The sequence below is a fragment of the Mustela nivalis genome (assembly GCF_964662115.1).
Source record: "Mustela nivalis genome assembly, chromosome: 13".
In the NCBI taxonomy this organism is placed as follows: domain Eukaryota; kingdom Metazoa; phylum Chordata; class Mammalia; order Carnivora; family Mustelidae; genus Mustela; species Mustela nivalis.
The window spans coordinates 63,321,015-63,340,884 of NC_139032.1; the positions used below are offsets into that span (position 1 = coordinate 63,321,015).

General features: G+C 42.0%; 1 protein-coding gene across 5 annotated transcripts in view; it reads left to right on the forward strand.

Annotated features, from left to right (window-relative positions):
• Positions 1 to 19,870, forward strand: part of INVS (inversin) — a 167,190-nt gene that overhangs the window by 137,351 nt on the left and 9,969 nt on the right. For 4 of the 5 annotated variants that reach the window (XM_082696766.1, XM_082696768.1, XM_082696769.1 and 1 more), the window contains one exon: positions 4,237 to 4,951. In XM_082696766.1, the coding sequence (XP_082552892.1) occupies positions 4,237 to 4,951 (715 nt within the window). The remainder of the gene's footprint in view (positions 1 to 4,236; positions 4,952 to 19,870) is intronic. The other variant, XM_082696770.1, reaches the window with a different exon arrangement.

Here is a 19,870-nt window from a genome sequence, read left to right on the forward strand (position 1 = left end):
CGGCTCAGGTCATGATCTCAGGGTCCTGGGATCGAGTCCCGCATCGGGCTCTCTGCTCAGCAGGGAGCCTGCTTCCCTTCCTCTCTCTCTGCCTGCCTCTCCGTCTACTTGTGATTTCTCTCTGTCAAATAAATAAATAAAATCTTTAAAAATAAATAAATAAAAACACTATCCTTATTATATATTTTTAATATACGGGTATACTTCTAGCTTTGTATTCTTTCTCACTATCTATCTCTATTAATACCCAAATCACATCATTTTTTATCATTACTAGTTAGTAGCATCTAATATCATCTAGCAGTTTCTTCATTCTTTTTCTTTTTTTTTTCTTTTTTTACTGACGTATGGTTGACACACAGTGTTACATTACTTTCAGGTTTACAACATAGTGATTGGACAATGCTATACATTACACAATGCTCACCATTAGTGTGGCTACCATCTGTTACAACACTATTATAATAATATGGACTATATTTCCTATGAGTATCTTTCATCCCTGTGACTTATTTATCTTAGAACTGGAAGTCTGGACCTTTTTTTTTTCCTTTTAATAGAATTTACTTTTTAGAGCAGTTTTCGGTTTGCAGCAAAATCGAGCAGAAAGGGCAGAATTCCCATACACTCCCGGCGCCCCGCACACATGTCGCTCCCCACTCAGCGTCCTCTCCCAGAGCGGCGCATTTGTTAAAATGGATGAACCCACATTGATACATCCTTATCACACAACGTCCACAGTTTAATCAGACTTCATGGCTGGTGTTGCACATTCTGTAGGTTTTGACAAACGTATAATGACTCATATCCACCATCACAGCATCGTACAGAAGAGTTTCATTGCCTGTATTAGGGTTCTCCGGAGAATCAGAACTAATAGGATATATATATATAAAAGAGGAGGTTTGTTATAGAAACTGGCTCACTGGATTATGGAGGTTGAGAAGTCCCACGATGCTGCCTGCAAGCTGGAGAACCAGGAGAGCTAGTGGTATGATTCAGTGAATCTGAAGGCTTGAGAACCAGGGCGGCAGATGGAGGGAGGCCGAGTCCAAAGGCCTGAGAATCAGGGGGAAGGGAGGGTTGATGGCTTAAGTTCCAATCCAAGTCTGAAAGCCTGAAAACAAGCAGCACCTGTGTGTAAGCGCAGCTTTGTCCCAGCTCAAGCAAAGAGCAGATCTGCCCTTCCTCCACCTTTTCGTTCTTCTGAGGCCCTCCACAGGCTAGATGATGCCCACCTGCATCGGTGAGGGCAGTCTTCTGTACATGGTCTACCAATTCAAATGCTAATTTCTTCCCAAAACATCCTCACAGACACATAAAGAAGTAATATTTTACCAGCCATCTGGGCACCCCCGATGCCAGTCAAGTTGACACATAAAATTAACCATCACAGTGCCCTGTGCTCTCCCTGTGTATCCTTCCCTCCCTCAAACTTTTAGCAACTACCAATCCATTGACTGTCTCCACAGTTTTGCCCATTTCCAGAATGTCATAGGGTTGGAATCATATAATAGGTAGCCTTTTCAGATTGGCTTCTTTCACTTACTAATATGCACTAGTAATATTCACATGAGGGAAGTAATATTTCATTTAGGAACATCCTCCAAGACTTGGTAACTCCTTTCTGTTTAGCACTCATTTCATTTCCTTTCAGTTCATTTCTTTTTAGTGCTGAGTAATATTCCATTGTTTGGGTGTTCCACAATTGTTCATCTATTCAGCTAGTGCAGGACTCCTTGGTGGCTTCCAAGTTGGGGAAATTTTGAATAAAGCTACTCTAAACATCCTTGTGCAGGGTTTTGGGTGGACATTAGTTTTAAATTCATTTGGGTAAATAACAAAGAGAAAACTGCTGGCTCGTGTGGTGCAAACAGTTTTGTAAGGAGCTGCTGCACCACCTTGCAAAGTGGCTGTACCGTCTTCATTCCCAGCAGCAGTGTGTGAGAGTTCCAGTGGCTCCGCCTCCTCATCAGCCCTTGGTGTTGTCAGTGTTTTTGCATTTCCACCATCTAATAGTAATATCTTGTTGCTTAATTAGTTGGGGCTTTAGTAGTGTATGTGAAACATTATAATGGTTCTAAGAGTCAGAACTATTCAAAAAGATATACCTATAGAAGTATTGCCCTCCTCAGCCCCACTAGCCAGGTCCCATTTCCCCCTTTCTCCCCCTTTCCTGCCCCATCACAGTAGGTACCCAATCTCTTTGGTTTCTGGTTTATCCTTTGTATATTTCTTTTATACAAATGAGCAGATACAAGCGGATTCTCTTATTTCCCCTTTGTCTTACATGAAGCATAGCAAGAGTTTAGATACATCTTTGCACTGTAAAATGGTTGTTTTAAAGTCTGTTTCTGAAAAGAAATTATCTGGATAACCTGTGTGTCTGTCTTATTGTCTCCCCCACTCCTTGAATATTATCTTGTCTGTTTATCTGCCTGCATATTTTTTATTGAGTGGTATATTAAATTATTAAAAAATTACATGATAAATAACATGAGACCTAAGATGATAGTAGTTCCTCCAGAGGGGATTTACATTGGCTTCTGGCAGACATGTAGGAGCATGAGCGATCCAAGTTTGAGCAGTTTTCAATACTGAGATGAAGCAAAGCTGCCCTCAGTCCCTACAAGGATCAATTTACTATGAGTTCACCTTTTCTCCTAAGATATAGCCCTCCAGGATCCCAGCACCCCCCCCCCAACAACAACAACAACAAAAAACCTTCTTGGCAGGTTCTGGACTCCAGGTTTTGTCCTCCAAACCTTGAGGGGATGATATAATTCTCTTAGGAATACATGACCCTAGATGCCTTGCCCATCTCTGTTGGTTACCCGATTCTCCTGCATCTCGGCCCTCACATTTTTTCTGTCCTGTTAGCTCTTTGATGCCTTAAGACAGGTGGTTTGTGATATTTTGTTTGGCTTTTCTGTTGTCCTCCGTGGTGAGTGTGCCTCTGTTCTGCCATTACAGAAGCAGAAGTTCCGTCATTGTTTTTGGTATTGAGTCTAAACTGTTTTATTTTAGAGGTTATATTTAGTCCTTTTCCAAATCTATTCTTTTCCCCTATTTTTAAATTCTTTTGTGTTTAATCAGTTCATGTGCATGTGTATTTGTGTATGTGCACACTGTTCTATTATCTCAGTTCTCGTTGATCTGATAGAGCTATTGTGTCTGGTAACACATTCGCAGTAGACTGTTTCCTCATGCATTTTATAATTTTGGACTGTGACGTCATTTTCAGAAGGACCCTTCTGTGTGAGCTGAGTGGAGGGAATGCCACGTCAAAGTAATATTGCATTTGCTTCGTGAAGCATCCTTACCACCATCCTGAGACTGGTTTTTTATATTAATTTTTCCTATGGGTTGAGAATGAATGAATGTGAACCCCATGTGAGGCACAGGACTTAGGTTTCAGATCCTCCAAGGAGACTCTTCTCCCCATCCAGAACCTGGGCTAAGACAAATTTGCTTGTTGTTTCCCAGTGCTGGCAATTTGATTTTTTTATCTGGACTATCATAGCCCAGAGCACATACCCCCTCAAGGGTCCTGGCTTCCTGCAGGGTCTTGGTCCTAGCTAACTTTCTGCCTGCAAGACCTTGTTTTCTGAGGCACCTGGGTGGCTCAGTGGGCTAAGCCGCTGCCTTCGGCTCAGGTCATGATCTCGGGGTCCTAGGATCTAGCCTCAGCAGGGAGCCTGCTTCCTGTCCCCCTGCCTGCCTCTCTGCCTTCTTGTGATCTCTCTCTGTGTGTCAAATAAATAAATAAGATTTTTTTTTAAAAGGCCTCGCTTTCTCTCCATATCTAGATATTAAAAGACAGCCAGATATTTTTAGTAAGACCAAACATTGTCCACTCCACCATGAGTACCTGCCCAGACAGTTGCTGTATCAACTCACACATTTAACACCCTGATTTTTGGTGTTCTCTTTGTTTTGGGCCTCTCCTTTGTTTTTGGATTTTCTTTATTTTCCTGAAGGCACTATTGTGCTTGTAAAAGAATGTTTATTATATTTTAGTCAGCATTGTAGTGGGAAGATTTTCAGGTTATCTGACAGTCCATTGCTAGAAATAGAAGCCGAACAGGTTTTGGGGGGGGGGGGTGTTTCTAGTTAGAATCACCGCTATCAATGGTGTTGCTAATAGGACAAGTCATTTATGTGACCAAATGAGCAGAACTACTATGCAAGTTTGGGACAGTCAATATTCTTTCCCTTTTCCCTTGTCTCCCCAAGAATCACCCAGACAACAGTCTAAAGGCCGATCTGCCTGTGTCCACTTCAGCCCCAGTGAAGGCGATGATGGAAGCAGACACCCAAGAGTCTCCTCTGTTGAGAAGTCCAGAGGTGAGACAGTTGGTGAGCAGCGGTGTGACAAAGGGAAAGGCTTCTTGAAGCAGCCACCTTCCAGGGTGGCCAGGCCTGATGAGGAAGGAAAGGACCCCAGTTGGGCAGCGGCAAGCCTTCCACAGCAGGATGGGCCCCGGAAACCCAGCCGGCGGCAGGACACAGCACCCAAGGCCAAATGTGTGTCCCAGAGAAGGCGCATTCAAGAGCTCCGAGGAGGAAGGCACTCCCCGGCTGGTTCCAGCCGGCCTGGCAGTGCCAAGGGGGAGGTGGCCCACGCTGGGCAGAATCCTCTCCACCACCGAACACCAAGAAACAAAATGACACAGGACGAGCTCACAGGAGGGATCTACTCAGACTTGCCACAGAACCCAGAGGTGGTGGGGTCAGGAGTCAGGAAGTCGGGAACACCCACCCTGTCTGAGAACACCCGGATATCCAAGGAGCCTGATCCAGCACCTGGTGCTCTCTCTGGGCAGACTCTGAATATCGACCTTCTCCCTGTAGAGCTGCGGCTGCAGATAATCCAGAAAGAAAGAAGCAGGAAAGAGCTGTTTCGCAAAAAGAACAAGGCAGCAGCGGTCATCCAGCGGGCCTGGAGAAGGTAGGGTGGGGGAGGTGCCACAGCTCCTCATACTCCTAACGTGACATGCCCTGTGCTCCGTTTTTCTAGTGAACTCCGCGTGCTGGCCTGACAGCATGCCCATAAAATTCACTCACGGGCCGGTCCTTGTAATTTACTCTGCATAAGCTATTCGGAAGACAGCTTTGCCAAGAAAGTTAGGAAGCACCCAGGATAGCTGGGTGTAAAGGAAAAGAGTGCTCAGTTTCTAACCAGGAAGCCTGAGCTTCGGGTGTCTGACAAGTTATCTGACCTTTGCCAGTCACGTGGCCTCCCTGACCTTCAGTTTTGTCATCTGTGAAACAGGGTTTAGTCATTGCTGCACCTGTTCTGCTTGTGTGGCAGGTTCCTAGAATGAGATCTTGTGCGCTTCCTAAATTCTAAAGCACTACACATGGAAGATATTTTATTTTTCTTTTTATTTCTTTACTGCCCAGGAATTAGTCATAGCCCGAGTACCTACACCAGGGCCTGGTCATCATGGATTAAGTGGCTCTTAGATTACAAAACCCTGCGCAAGCACCTGCCATGCTGGGTGTATGGCGTGGGTCCTAGGAGGAGTCGCGGAGACGGATTCCTCCAGGGAGTCCTCATGGGAGGACTGGAGGAGTCCTTTGCTGCAAGTTTTTCACATATTTCAGAATCGCCTTCATCTGCGGGGCCCCCCAGGGCCTAAATCTAGATGAGGCCTTAGTCATGGCTGGTGGCTGGGGGAGGGCGGGAGCCATGGCCCACAGGTGGGGCTCAGGTGGCCTCCATCTCCAGAGAGAGGAAAGCCGATGGGGGAACAAAGCAAGTAAATCACTGCGAGCACAGGTGTGCCACATGTCAACACCCCTGTCAGGAGATAAAAGGGCCAGAAAGACCCTCCTGTTGGCAGAAGGAGAGAGAGAGAGTGGAGAGCAGGAGAGGTTCTTGGGAGATCGGGGAGAAGCCTCGGGGTCTGTAGTGCCAAGGACTGCCTGGCTGGGAGTCGGCCGACCTGCTCCATGTGGACACGGTCTCTGCCACAGTGAGTCATCATGTCTGTTCAAGCCACTGGTCTTATAAAGTCATCTCCTGCCTGGTCCCCCTTGCTCTCCCCGCCACTCCTGGAAGCTCTCACAGTAGGGATCAGTGTCCCCATTTTTCAGGCAAGCAGATTGTCTCAAGAAAAACGACTTTCCCAGTGGTACAAATCAGGCCCCTGAAGCTCGGACTCAAGGGCCTTTCCCGTACGTTCTCGGTAAAGGTGGTGTTTGCTGTGGTCAGAGTCATAGCAGCGGAGGCAGACCTCGTGCTCTTCACCTCAGAACAGGCTGGAGCGGAAGGGCTGCATGGATGGGGCTCACACTGGTCAAGGTAATGTGGATGTTGTTATTACTGTGGCTAGTACTAGTACTTGGCGTTGATTAGGCGCTTGTGCCAGGGGCTGTTCTAATGAGTTTTACCTGTATTACCTGAGGCAGTCCTCCCAACAGCCCTATGAGCTAGATCGTGTTCTTGTCCCCATTTCACAGATGCGGAAGCTGAAGCACAGAGCAGTTAATAAACCCACCAAGTTACAGAGCTAAGAAGTGCCAGTGTGGGCTCGGAGCAGAGCCGATCTGCCCCTGCACCCAGAGATGGACAGTGTCCTTGCTCCCCCTCCTTGGGGGAGCATCTGCCAGATGCGCATTGGCTACCATCCCAGAGGAACTTTTTATGTATTTCAGCTGAAACTAGGGATCTAAACAAGCCAGCAGGGTTTACCACATCAGGCCCCACAGCTGCTCCCTAGCCGAAATGCCTTCCCGTCAAACTGTTCTTTGATTCCTTTGAAGAGTCAGAAGCTGACAGGTCCTGTCCGTAAGTGTCCATAGCAGCAAATGAGCCTTCAGTCATCCCCTCAAGAACACTGGGCTCACAGTCTGTGTGCCCATCTGGGGAGGCAATTACCCAGCCCTCTGGCTGCACCGGTGTGCAATTCTGAGACCTGGGACATTGACTCCCAAAGGGACTGTGGGATGCTGCACGTTGTGGGAAGTCACAGGTCTGGTGACAGTAAAAACCCTCTTAATGATTCTGTTACATAGCCTTATGCATCTTCCATTTTAAGTACAGGAGACCAAAGCAGTGTCCTGGGACAGTGTGTGGTGTCTGACACCCAAGCTAAGGAGCAGCGAGGGGTGGGGCGGAGAACAGGGTCTGGCACATAACTGCTCCAGAGAGAGGCAGGCTGTCGTCCCAGGAGACACATTAAGGACAGAGGCCGACTGGGAAATGCGCAAGGATAGGGTGAGCAGAGGGAACCTTGGGCATGGAGAACAGTGAGTGAGGCTGAGTCTTAAAGTGTTAGTCTTATTACCAATCAAGACTTCATTTTCAAGATTGAAACAGGATACTGGGTGATCTAAGCGAGGCTGGAAAGTTGCTGTAGCTAAGAACAGTCGTATGAAACACTTCCTTTTACCTGAACATTTGTAAGCGACCTTCCTGTCAGCTCTTCTCCAGCACGTGGTAGGGTGAGTTAGCAAGGATCGGCTGGACCATACGAAGGGCCGTGAGCCCTGGGCTGAACAGGATGACTGGGCATCTTAGGGCTCCCAACAAACCAGGAGTGCTGTTTTTGTCAAGGATGGCAGAACAGAGGCTTTTACTCTGAGCCCTGGGACCATCCTGTCCTCTGGACACAGACTCAGAATTCTACATACCAGAATGATTAGGTGGAGGATGTACCCACTGAAAGCCAACACCTGGGCTTCCTAGTGAAATTTCTGCCCACAGAGAAGAGGGTGTAGACGATGCGCGTCATCACAAACCAAAGCAGCTGAACTATGGAGCAGTACTGCCCGGTATCTCCAGCTTTTTCCTCCAGAGTTGGCTTTTTGGAAATGTGATCTATATTCTAGTGGAGAAATCCCATGGTTTGGCATGCTACAGGAAAAAGGAGAACCCTGCAATATGAATGAAATCAGTCTTCAGGGCAAGAGAGAAGGACTGCACCTAGCATCACAAGGAGACTTTTTAGCAGACTTTAGGAAGACATCATTTCTCATTTGGTTTATTTAAAATCAGGCATGGGGCCTGTCTCTGCAGTGCCTTTAGGCTCACTAGTGATTAATCAGCTACCAACCAGAAAAAAATCAGATAAACCCTTTCCTTGGAAGTCTCCAGAACAGCTGTGTTCAATAAGAAGTTTAGGAATGCATGTGGGATAGACACCATCCAATAAACACTAGATGTAGAGACAGCCATCATTCCCATGCCCCTCCCCTCTCTCCCAGTCCAGGCCCAACCTCCAACAGAATGAACTTAGTAAAATACAGCTCTTACTTTTGCCACCGCTTTTTTTTTTTCCTTAAGATTTACTTATTTTAGAGAAGGAGCCGGCACATGGGGGAGAGGGGCAAAAGGAGAGAGAGAGAGTCTGAAGCAGACTCCATACTGACTGAGCACAGTCCAATGTAGGGCTCAGTCTCGTAACCCTGAGATCATGACCTGAGCCAAAATCAAGAGCTGGACACTTAACCAACTGAGCCACCCAGGCACCCCACTTTGGCCACCTTTTTTTTTTAAAAAAAAAAAAAACCTTGGCAGATCCCCACCAAGTACACAGTACAGATCAAATGAAAGTCCTTAGCTGGACTTGGCTGTTGGGTCAGAAGGCACTGAGTCTGAATGTTGATCTCTCTTGGCTTTAGCTGTGAGAAGTTCTGCAAGTTACTCAGCCTTTTCCCTCTACCAGTTCTGAGAGATAATTGACATACAGCCTTGTATAAGTTTAAGGTGCACAGCATAATGACTTGACTTGCATATATGATTCATATGAAATGATTACCACAGTACGTTTAGTTAGGGTCCATCATCTCAAGTAGATATTAAAAAGAAGCAGGGGGAAAAATTGGTTTTTTTCCTTGTGATGAAAACTCTGAGGATGCTCTCAACAACTTTTATCTATATACTGTAAAGCAGTGTTAATATAACCATCATGCTGTACATTATATCCCCAGTACTTAATTATCTCGTAACTGGAAGATTGTATCTTTTGATCATCACACCCAGTTCCTTCCCCTCTTACCCCCTACCTCTGGTAACCACAAAATCTGGTCTTTTTTTTTTTTTTTTTCCTTTTTAAGATTCCACATTTAAGTATAATAAGTACAGTATTTAGCTTTCTCTGGCTTATTTCACTTAGCATAATTCCCTCAAAGTCTATCCATGTTGTCACAAATGGCAGAATTTCCTTTTTTATGGCTCTTGTATGTAAACCATAATTTCTTTATCCATTCATATGTGGAAGGACATCTTAGGATGTTTCCCTGTCTTGACTATTATAAATAGTGGTAAAATGAACATGGGGATGCAGGTATCTCAACATAGATTTTAATTTCCTTCTACATATATCCCCAAAAGTAGAACTGATGGATCATATGTGGTTCCATTTTTAATTTTTTGAGAAAAATCCATAGTTTTTCCATAGTGGCCAAACCAATTTACTATTCTACCAACAGAACAGGGCTCCATTTTCTGCACATCTTGCCAACATTGGTTATCTCATCTTCTGATAATAGCCATGCTACCAGACACAATGTGATCTCTCATCTTGGTTATAATTTGAATTTCCTCTACAATTAATGATGTTGAGCACCCTCTCATGAACCTGTTAGCCACTCATGTATCATTTTTTAAAAAATGTCTATTCAGGTACTTTGCCCATTTTCTCCAATGGATTATTTGGGATTTTTTTGCTATTTAGTTGTAGGAGTTCTCTATGTATTTTAGATAATAACCTCTTATCAGATATATGATTTGTAAATATTTTTTCCATTCCACAGATTGTCTTTTCATTTCCACATATTGTCATTTATTTTGCTGTGCTTAAGCTTTTTATTTTGTAGTTCCAATTCTTTATTTTGTTTGTGCTTTTAGCATCATATCCAAAAAAAAAAAAAAAAAGTATATATATGTCTTTAGCAAGGGAGGTTTTTTTCCTGAGTTTTAGGAATTTCTGGTCTTACATTTAGGTCTTTTTAATCCATTTCCAGTTAATTTTTGTGAGTGGTGTTAAGAGTCTAGTTTCATTCTTTTACATTTGAATAACCAATTTTTCCAGCACGGTCTATTAAAAAATGGTCTTCTCTCCACTGAGGCTCCCCTATCAAATATAGTTGACCTTATATGCATGGATTTATTTCTGGGCACTTAATTCTCTTCCACTGGTCTAGGCATCTGTTTTTATATGGGTACCATACTGTTTTGATTACTATAGCTTTATAATATAGTTTGAAATCAGAAGTATGAGACTTCTCCCTTCTTTTTCAGGATTGCATTGGGTACTGGGGTCTTTTATACTTCTATATGAATTTTAGAATTTTTCTACTTCTGCAAAAAAATGCCATTGGACTCTTGATAGGGATTTCATGGACTCTATAGATGGCTTTGGGCACTGCAGATGTTTTAAATAATATTCTTCCAATCCAAGAACACATAGTACCTTTCCAATTATTTGTGTCTTCAATTTATTTCATCAGTGTTCTGTAGTTTTCAATGTAGAGATCCTTCATCTCTTTAGTTGAATTTATTCATATTTGTGTGTGTGTGTTTCTGTACATGTGTTTTTTTTGTTGTTGTTAAAGATTTTATTTATTTATTTGACAGACAGAGACCACAAGTAAGCAGAGAGGCAGGCAGAGAGAGAGGAGGAAGCAGGCTCCCTGCTGAGCAGAGAGCCCGATGTGGGGCTTGATCCCAGGACACTGGGATCATGACCCGAGCCGAACAAAGGCAGAGGCTTTAACCCACTGAGCCACCCAGGCGCCCCTCTGTACATGTCTTTATTCATTTTTTTTTCTTTTTTTAAATTAACATACAATGCATTATTTGCCCCAGAGGTACAGATCTGTGAATCATCAGGCTTACACATTTCACAACACTCACCATAGCATGTACCCTCCCCAATGTCCATAACCCAGCCACCCTATCCCTCCCCAACAGCCCCCAGCAACCCTCAGTTTGTCTCATAAGATCAACAGTCACTTACAGTTTGTCTCCATCCCAATCCCATCTTGTTTCATTTTTTCCTTCCTTAACCCCCATGACCCCTGCCCTGCCTCTCAAATTCCTCATATCAGAGAAATCCTACAATAATTGTCTTTCTCTGATTGACTTATTTTGCATAGCATAATACCCTCTAGTTCTATCCACGTCATTGCAAATGGCAAGATTTCAGGGCTTTTTGATGGCTGCATAGTATTCCGTGTGTGTGTGCGTGCGCGTGCGCGCATATGCTTGGGGGTGTGTGTGTGTTATCACCTCTTCTTTATCCATTTATCTGTTGATGGACATCTAGGTTTTTTTCTATAGTTTGACTATTGTGGACATTGCTGCTATAAACATTCAGGGGCACATGCTCCTTCTCCCTACATTGGTATCTCTGAGGTAAATACCCAGTAGTATGATTGCTGGGTTGTAGGGTAGTTCTATTTCCAACTTGTTGAGGAACCTCCAGAATGTTTTCCAGAGTGGCTGCACTAGCTTGCATTCCCACCAACAGTGTAGGAGGGTTACCTTTTCTCCACATCCTTGCCAACATCTATCATTTCCTGACATGTTAATTTCAGCCATTCTGACTGGTGTGAGGTGGTATCTCACTGTGGTTTTGATTTGTATTTCCCTGATGCAGAGTGATGTTGAGCATTTTTTCATGTGTCTGTTGGCCATCAGGATGTCTTCTTTGCAGAGATGTCTGTTCATGTCTTCTGCCCATTGGTAAGTTCTTTATAGATTTTGAATACTAACCCTTTATCTGTTATGTCATTAGCAAATATCTTCTCCCATTTTGTTGGGTGTCTTTTGGTTTTGTTGAGTGTTTCCTTTGCTGTGCAAAACCTTTTAATCTTGATGAAGTCCCAATAGTTCATTTTTGCCCCTGCTTCCCTTGCCTTTCACTGTGTTTCTAGGAAGGAGCTGCTGCAGCTGAGGTCGAAGAGGTTGCTGCCTGTGTTCTCCTCTAGGATTTTGATGGTTTCCTGTCTCACATTAAGGTCTTCCACCCATTTTGAATTGGTCTTTGTGTGTGGTGCAAGAAAGTGGTCCAGTTTCATTCTTCTGCATGTGGCTGTCCAATTTTTCCAGCACCATTTGTTGAAGAGACTTTCTTCCATTGGACATTCTTGCTTTGTCAAAGATTAGTTGAGGGACCATTTCTGGGCTCTCTGTTCCGTTCCATTGATCTATGGGTCTGTTTTTGTGCCAGCCATACTGTCTTAATGATGACAGCTTTGTAATAGAGCTTGAAGTCTGGAATTGTGATACCACCAACTTTAGTTTTCTTTTTCAACAATCCCCTGGCTATTCGGGGTCTTTTCTGGTTCCATATAAATTTTAGGATTATATTTTCCATTTCTTTGAAATTTTTGATGGTATTTAGATAGAGATTTCATTAAATATGTAGACTGCTTTAGGTAACATAGACATTTTCACAATATTTGTTCTTCCAATCCATGGGCATGGAAAATTTTTCCATTTCTTTGTGTCTTCCTCAATTTCTTTCATGACTATTCTATAGTTCTCTGAGTACAGATTCTTTGCCTCTTTGGTTAAGTTTATTCCTAGGTATCTTACGGTTTTGGGTGCAGTTATAAATGGGATCAACTCCTTAATTTCTCTTTCTTCTATATTGCTGTTGCTGTATAGAAATGCAACTGATTTCTGTGCATTAATTTTATATCCTGACACTTTACTGAATCCTGTGTGAGTTCTAGCAGTTTTGGGGTGGAGTCTTTTGGGTTTTCCACATAATGTATCATATCATCTGCAAAGAGTAAGAGTTTGACTTCTCTGCTGATTTGGTTGCCCTTTATTTCCTTTTGTTGTCTGATTGCTGAGGCTAGGACTTCTAGTACTATGTTGAATAGCAGTGGTGATAGTAGACAGCCCTGCCGGCTCTCAGTTTGTCCCCACTGAGAATGATATTTGCTGTGGTTTTTCCATAGATGGCTTTGATGATATTGAGGTATGTACACTCTATCCCTACACTGTAAAGTTGTTTTTTTTTTTCCACTGTGAAGAGTTTTGATTAAGAAAGGATGCTGTACTTTGTCAAATATTTTTTCAGCATCTATTGAGAGTATCATATGGTCTTGTTCTTTCTTTTATTAATGTATAGTATCACATTGATTGATTTGTGGATGTTGAATGAAACTTGCAGCCCAGGAATAAATCCCACTTGGTCATGGTGAATAAACCTTTTAATATACTATTGGATCCTACTGACTATTATTTTGGTGAGAATTTTTCCGTCCATTTTCATCAAGGATATTGGTCTGTAATTCACCTTTTTTTTTTTTTAAGATTTTATTTATTTATTTGACAGAGAGAGATCACAAGTAGGCATAGATGCAGGCAGAGAGAGAGAGGAGGAAGCAGGCTCCCTGCTGAGCAGAGAGCCCGATGCAGGACTCGATCCCAGAACCCTGAGATCATGACCTGAGCCGAAGGCAGAGGCTTAACCCACTGAGCCACCCAGGTGCTCTGTAATTCACCTTTTTGATGGGGTCTTTGGTTTTGGGATCAAGGTAAGGCTGGCCTCATAAAATGAGTTTGGAAGTTTTCCTTCCATTTCTATTTTTTTGGAACAATTTCAGGAGAATAGGTGTTAATTCTTCTTTAAATGTTGGGTAGAATGCCCCTGGGAAGCTGTCTGGCCCTGGGCTCTTTTTTGTTGGGAGATGTTTGATGACCGCTTCAATCTCCTTACTGGTTATGGGTCTTTTCAGGTTTTCTGTTTCTTCCTGGTTCAGTTTTGGTAGTTTATATGTCTCTAGGAATGCATCCATTTCTTCCAGATTGTCAAATTTGCTGGTGTATTGTTGCTCATAATATGTTCTCATAATTGTATTTCTTTGGTGTTGGTTGTGATCGTTCCTCTTTCATTCACGATTCTATTAATTTGGGTCCTTTCTCTTTTATTTTGATATGTCTGGCTGGGTGTTTATCAGTCTTATTAATTCTTTCAAAGAAACTGCTCCTTGTTTCGTTGATCTGTTCTACTGTTCTATTTGTTTCTATTTCCTTGATTTCTGCTCTGATGTTTATTATTTCTCTTCTCTTGCTGGGTTTAGGCTATCATTGCTGTTCTTTCTTCAGCTCCTTTGGGTGTAGGGTTAGGTTGTGTACTTGAGACCTTTTTTCTTGAGAAAGGCTTATATCGCTATATACTTTCCTCTCAGGACCGCCTTTGCTGTGTCCAGATTTTGAACAGTTGTGTTTTCATTTTCATTTGTTTCCATGAATTTTTTTCAATTCTTCTTTAATTTTGTGGTTAACCCATTCATTCTTTAGTAGGATACTCTTTACCCTCCATGTATTTGAGTTCTTTCCAACTTTCCTCTTGTGATTGAGTTCTAGCTTCAGAGCACTGTGGTCTGAAAATTTGCAGGGAAGGATCCCAGTCTTTTGGTACTGGTTGAGACCTGATTTGTGACCCAGGATGTGATCTATTCTAGAGACTGTTCCATGTACATTAAGGAAGAATGTGTATTCTGTTGCTTTGGGATGAAATGTTCTGAATATATCTGTGATGTCCATCTGGTCCAATGTGTCATTTAAAGCCCTTATTTTTTATCTTTTGCTTAGATGATCTGTCCATTTACGTGAGGGAGGTGTTAAAGTCCCCTACTATTATTGTATTATTGTCGATGTGTTTCTTTGATTTTGTTATTAACTGGTTTATATAATTGGCTGCCTCCACGTTAGGGGCATACATATTTAAAATTGTCAGATCTTCTTGTTGGACAGACCCTTTAAGGATGATATAGTGTCCTGCCTCATCTCTTATTATAGTTGTTGGCTTAAAATCGAATTTATCTGATATAAGGATTGCCACTCAAGCTTTCTCTTAGTGTCCATTAGCATGGTAAATTGTTTTCCACTTTAAATATGGATGTGTCTTTGGGTCTAAAATGAGTTTCTTGCAGACAGCGTATCGATGGGTCTTGTTTCTGTTTTGTTTTGTTTTTTAATCCATTCTGATTCCCTGTGTGTTTTGATTGGGGCATTTATCCCATTTACATTCAGGGTAACTATCAAAAGTTATGAATCTAGTGCCATTGTACTGCCTGTAAGGTGCTATTATTGTATATTGTCTCTGTTCCTTTCTGGTCTGTTACTTTTAGGCTCTCTTTGCTTAGAGAACCCCTTTCAATATTTCCTATAGGGCTTGTTTGGTGTTTGCAAATTCTGTTTTCGTTTGTCCTAGAAGCTTTTTATCTATTTTCAATGACAGCCTAGCTGGATATAGTATTCTTGGCTGCATATTTTTCTCCCTTACTGCTCTGAATATATTATGCCAGTCCTTTCTGGCCTGCCAGGTCTCTGGGGATAGGTCTGCTGCCAATCTAGTATTTCTACTGTTGTAGGTTACAGACCTCTTGTCCTAAGCTGCTTTCAGGATTTTCTCTTTGTCTCTGAGACTTGTAAGTTTTACCATTAGATGACAGGGTGTGGACCTATTTTTACTGATTTTTGATGGGGATTCTCTGTGCCTCCCGGATTTTAATGCTTGTTCCCTTTGCAAAATTAGGTAAATTCTCTGCTATAATTTGCTCCAATATACCTTCTGCCTCTTTCTTCTTCTGGGATCCCAATTATTCTAATATTATTTCATTTTATGATCTCATTTATTTCTCAAATTCTCCTCTTGTGGTCCAGTAGTTGACTGTCTTTTGCTCAGCTTTTTTTTTTTCCTCCATCATTTGGTCTTCTACATCACTAATTCTCTTTTCTGCCTCAATTATCCTAGCAGTAAGAGCCTCCATTTTTTATTGAACCTCATTAATAGTTTTATTTTTATTTCAACTTGGTTAGATTTTAGTTTTTATTTCTCCAGAAAGGGATTCTCTAGTAAACTTCATGCTTTTTTCAAGCCCAGCTAGCACCTTGATAATAGTCATTCTGAACCCTAGTTCTGACATATTACTAATGTCCATATTGATTAGGTCCCTAGCCATTGGTACTGCCTCTTCTTCTCCTTTTTTTTTTTTTTTTTAATTGGTGGTGAGTTTTCCACCTTGAGATGAATGAGAGAATAAAATACTAAAAGGGTAGCAATGACCCCAGTAAAACATACACTAACCAAATCAGAAGAGACCGGAAACTGGGGGGAGAAGAGGGGAAAAAAAGAAAGTGTGTGTGTGTTTGTGTGTGTGTGTGTGTGTGTGTATTTAGACTGGTGAATAGAACAGAGCCACACACTTGATTTTGGGTGTATTTTAGTCTGTTAGAAGAAACTACCTCCCAAAATTTTAAAGAAAAACTTATATATACACAAAAATAAGGCTAAACACAATGAAGAGATGGAATATGATTGTAAAGATGAAAATTTAAAAAAAGATACTAAAAAAGGAATTGCTAAGAAATTGGTTGAAAAAAGAAAAAAAGAGGAAAGAATGTGATCAGCCTGGAGACTAGAACAAAGCCATGCACTAGATTTAGGGTATATTTTGATCTGTTAGAAGAAACAGTATCCCAAAATTTTAAAGAAAAAAACCATATATGTATAGAAAAAATAAGGTTATATACAATGAAGGGATAAAATATGAAAAAAAAAAGATTTTTAAAAAGGTATTGATAAGATAAAATAGTTAAAAACAGGGTGCCTGGGTGGCTCAGTCATTTAGCATCTGCCTTTGGCTCAGGTCATGATCCCAGGGTTCTGGAATCGAGTCCCAGGTTCTGGATCCTGCTTGGTTGGGAAGCCTGCTTCTCCCTCTCCACTCCCCCTGGTTGTCTTCCCTCTCTCGCTGTCAAATAAATAAAACCTTTTAAAAAATAGTTCAAAACATTAAAGTAGGAAGGAGGAAATTTTTTAAAAAATAGAATAGGGGTGCCTGGGTGGCTCAGTGGGTTAAAGCCGCTGCCTTCGGCTCGGGTCATGATCTCAGGGTCCTGGGATTGAGTCCCACATCGGGCTCTCTGCTCAGCGGGGAGCCTGCTTCCTCCTCTCTCTGCCTGCCTCTCTGCCTACTTGTGATCTCTGTCTGTCAAATAAATAAATAAAATCTTAAAAAAAAATAGAATAAAAAATAAAATTAAAAAAAAATTAACTTTGAAAGACTAAAAGTTCATGGAGGGGTGGGGTAAGCCATGAATTCTGTGTGTTGCTTTTCCCTAGCTCTACAGTTTTGCATTTCTCATTGATCAGTGGTCTTGGTCTTGGCTAGATGTTCTTGCTGATCTTCTGGGTAGGTGCCTGTTGCAGTGATTCTCAAATGTCTTTGCCCAAGGCAGAATTGCACTGCTCTTGCCAGGGGCCTAAGACTCTGCTCTAAAATCTGCTCGGTTTTGCTCTTAGGAGCTTTTGTTCCCTGAACACCTTCCATACAGCTTTGGAGGAGAATGAAGATGGCGGCCTCCCAGTTTCTGACCTGTAGGAGCCTAGAGTTCAGGGCCCCACTCCTCAGTGCATCCTTGGAGAAAAGCAAGCAATCCCTCCTGTCTCCCTGGTCTCCGGCCACACTCTGAGCTCACCGAGCCTGTAACCAAGCCTTTCTATCTCTGGTGCACAGCCCTGTTTGGAATCTCCAAACCCAGCAGATTCCTGCAATGTACTCCCACGCCATTCCACCCAGAGGAGGAAAGAAGGGGGTCTCTCCGGATCTGCCATTTGTGGGGTCCCTACTCTAGCAGTGACCCAACTGTGCCTTAGATCTCAGTTTAAGGTAACCCTGAGCTGAGAAATCCCCACCCCCACCGCCATGGCTCAGTCTCTGCAGCCGGCTTCCCCACTCCGATACCTGGCAGCTCTGCCACACTCAGATACCCCTGGTCTTTGCGACCCCGCAGGTCCTGAGACCATGAGGTCTCCACCCACCACTTAGCCTCTGGAATGATGTCCCTCGGTGGAGCAGACTCCTAAAAGTTCGGATTTTGTGCCCTACTGCTCTAACACTTACCAGGAGCCAGCCCCCCCCCCCCACCCGCCGCAGTCTTATCTTCCCATGTCGCCTCAGATTCACTTCTCCACACGTCCTACCTTCCAGAAAGTGGTTGATTTTCTGTTCCTACAACTGCTGCCCTTCTCTTCTATCTTGATTTTGTAGGTGTTCAGAATGGTTTGATACTAGCTGAACCCCTGGGACCCAATATTTAGGTTTCCTACTCCTCTGCCATCTTGCTCCTCCATTTTGTTTTTGATGCTATTATGAGATCATTTTATTACTTTTCAGATAATTTGTTGTTAGTGTTAGAAAATGCCACTTATTTTTGTATGTTATTTTTGTATCCTGCAACTGCACTGAATTTGTTGAATAGATGTAACAGTTTATCTGGTAGAGTCCTTAAGTTTTTTTATATATAAAGTCATCCGTAAATAGAGATTAACTTCTTCCTTTACTTGCGCAATGTCAGTCAGTTATTTATTTATTTATTTATTGCCTGATTGTTCTAGCTAGGACTTCCAGTACTTCTAGGACTGTGTAGACACCCTTATCTTGTTCCTAATCTGAGAGGGAAAGTTTCCAACTTTTCACCATTGAGTTTGATGTTAACTGTGGACCTGTCATATGTGACCTTTATTATGTTGAGGTATATTAATTCTGTACCTAATTTCTTAAGTCTTTACCATGAAATCAGGTGTTAAATCTTTTTCAAAGGTTTTTATTTATTCATTTGAGAGAGGTACAGAAAGAGAGAGAATGAGCAGAGGGAGAGGCAGAGGGAGAAGTAGGCTCCCCAATGAGTGAGGAGCGTGATGTGGGGCTCGATCCCAGGACCCCAGGATCATGACCTGAGCTGAAGGCAGACGTTTAACCATCTGAGCCACCCAGGTGCCCCAGATGTTAAATTTTGTAAAATGTATTTTTTCTATTGAAATAATCATGTTTTCATTCTAGTACATAAAATCTAGCACTTTGATTTTATGTATGTTAAACTATCTTTTCATTTCGGGGCAAATCCCACTCAGGCATGGTAAATGATCCTTTTAATGTGAATTCAGTTCTTGCTATTTTATTGAGAATTTCTGCATCTATATTCATTAAGATTATTGGCTTGTAGTCTCCTTTTGTGTCTTTGGTATCAGGGTAATGCTGACATCATGAAATGAGTTTGCAAGTGTTCCCTACTCTTCAATTCTTCTTTGGGAAGAGTTTTAAAAGGATTGGCGTTATTTCTTAATATTTTAATTTTAAGCAATCTTTACACCCAACATGGGGCTTGAACCTACAAACCTAAAATCAAGAGTTGCATGCTGTATTTACTAGGCCAGCAGGCACCCTGGCATTAATACTTTAAATGTTTGGTAAAATTCATCAGCCAAGTGGTCCTGAGCTTTTCTTCACTGGGAGGTTTTGATTACTGATTCGATCTTCTTACTAGTAATTTGTCTATTCACATTTTCTGTTTCTTCTTGACTCTGTGTTGGTAAGTTGTAGGTTTCTATTAACTTCCATTTCTTCTGAGTTGTTTAGTTTGTTGTATAGTTGTTCCTAGTAGTGTCTTACTGTCCATTGCCTTTCTATTGTATCAGTTGTAATGTCTCCTTTTTCATCAAAATTTTGTTGATCTGCATCATCTCTTTAGTCTAGCTAAAGGTTGTCAATTTTTTTTTCAAAGAAACAACTCTTAATTTTGTTAATGTTCTCTGCTGTTTTCCTGCTATTTCACTTATTTCTGCTCCATCTTTATTTCACTCTTTCAGTAATTTGGGGCTTAGTTTGTTCTTTTCCTATTTTCTTAAAGTGTAGGAGTAGGTTATCTATTTGAGATCTTTCTTCTTAACGTAGGTATTTATGGCATGAAGTTCCTTCCTAAAACTTGTTACTGCATTCCACAAGTTTTGGTGTGTTGTATTTTCTTTTGTTTGCTTCAAGATACTTCACTTTCCCTTTGATTTCTTCTAACGTGGAAAATGTTAATTTCCATGTATTTGTGTATTTTCCA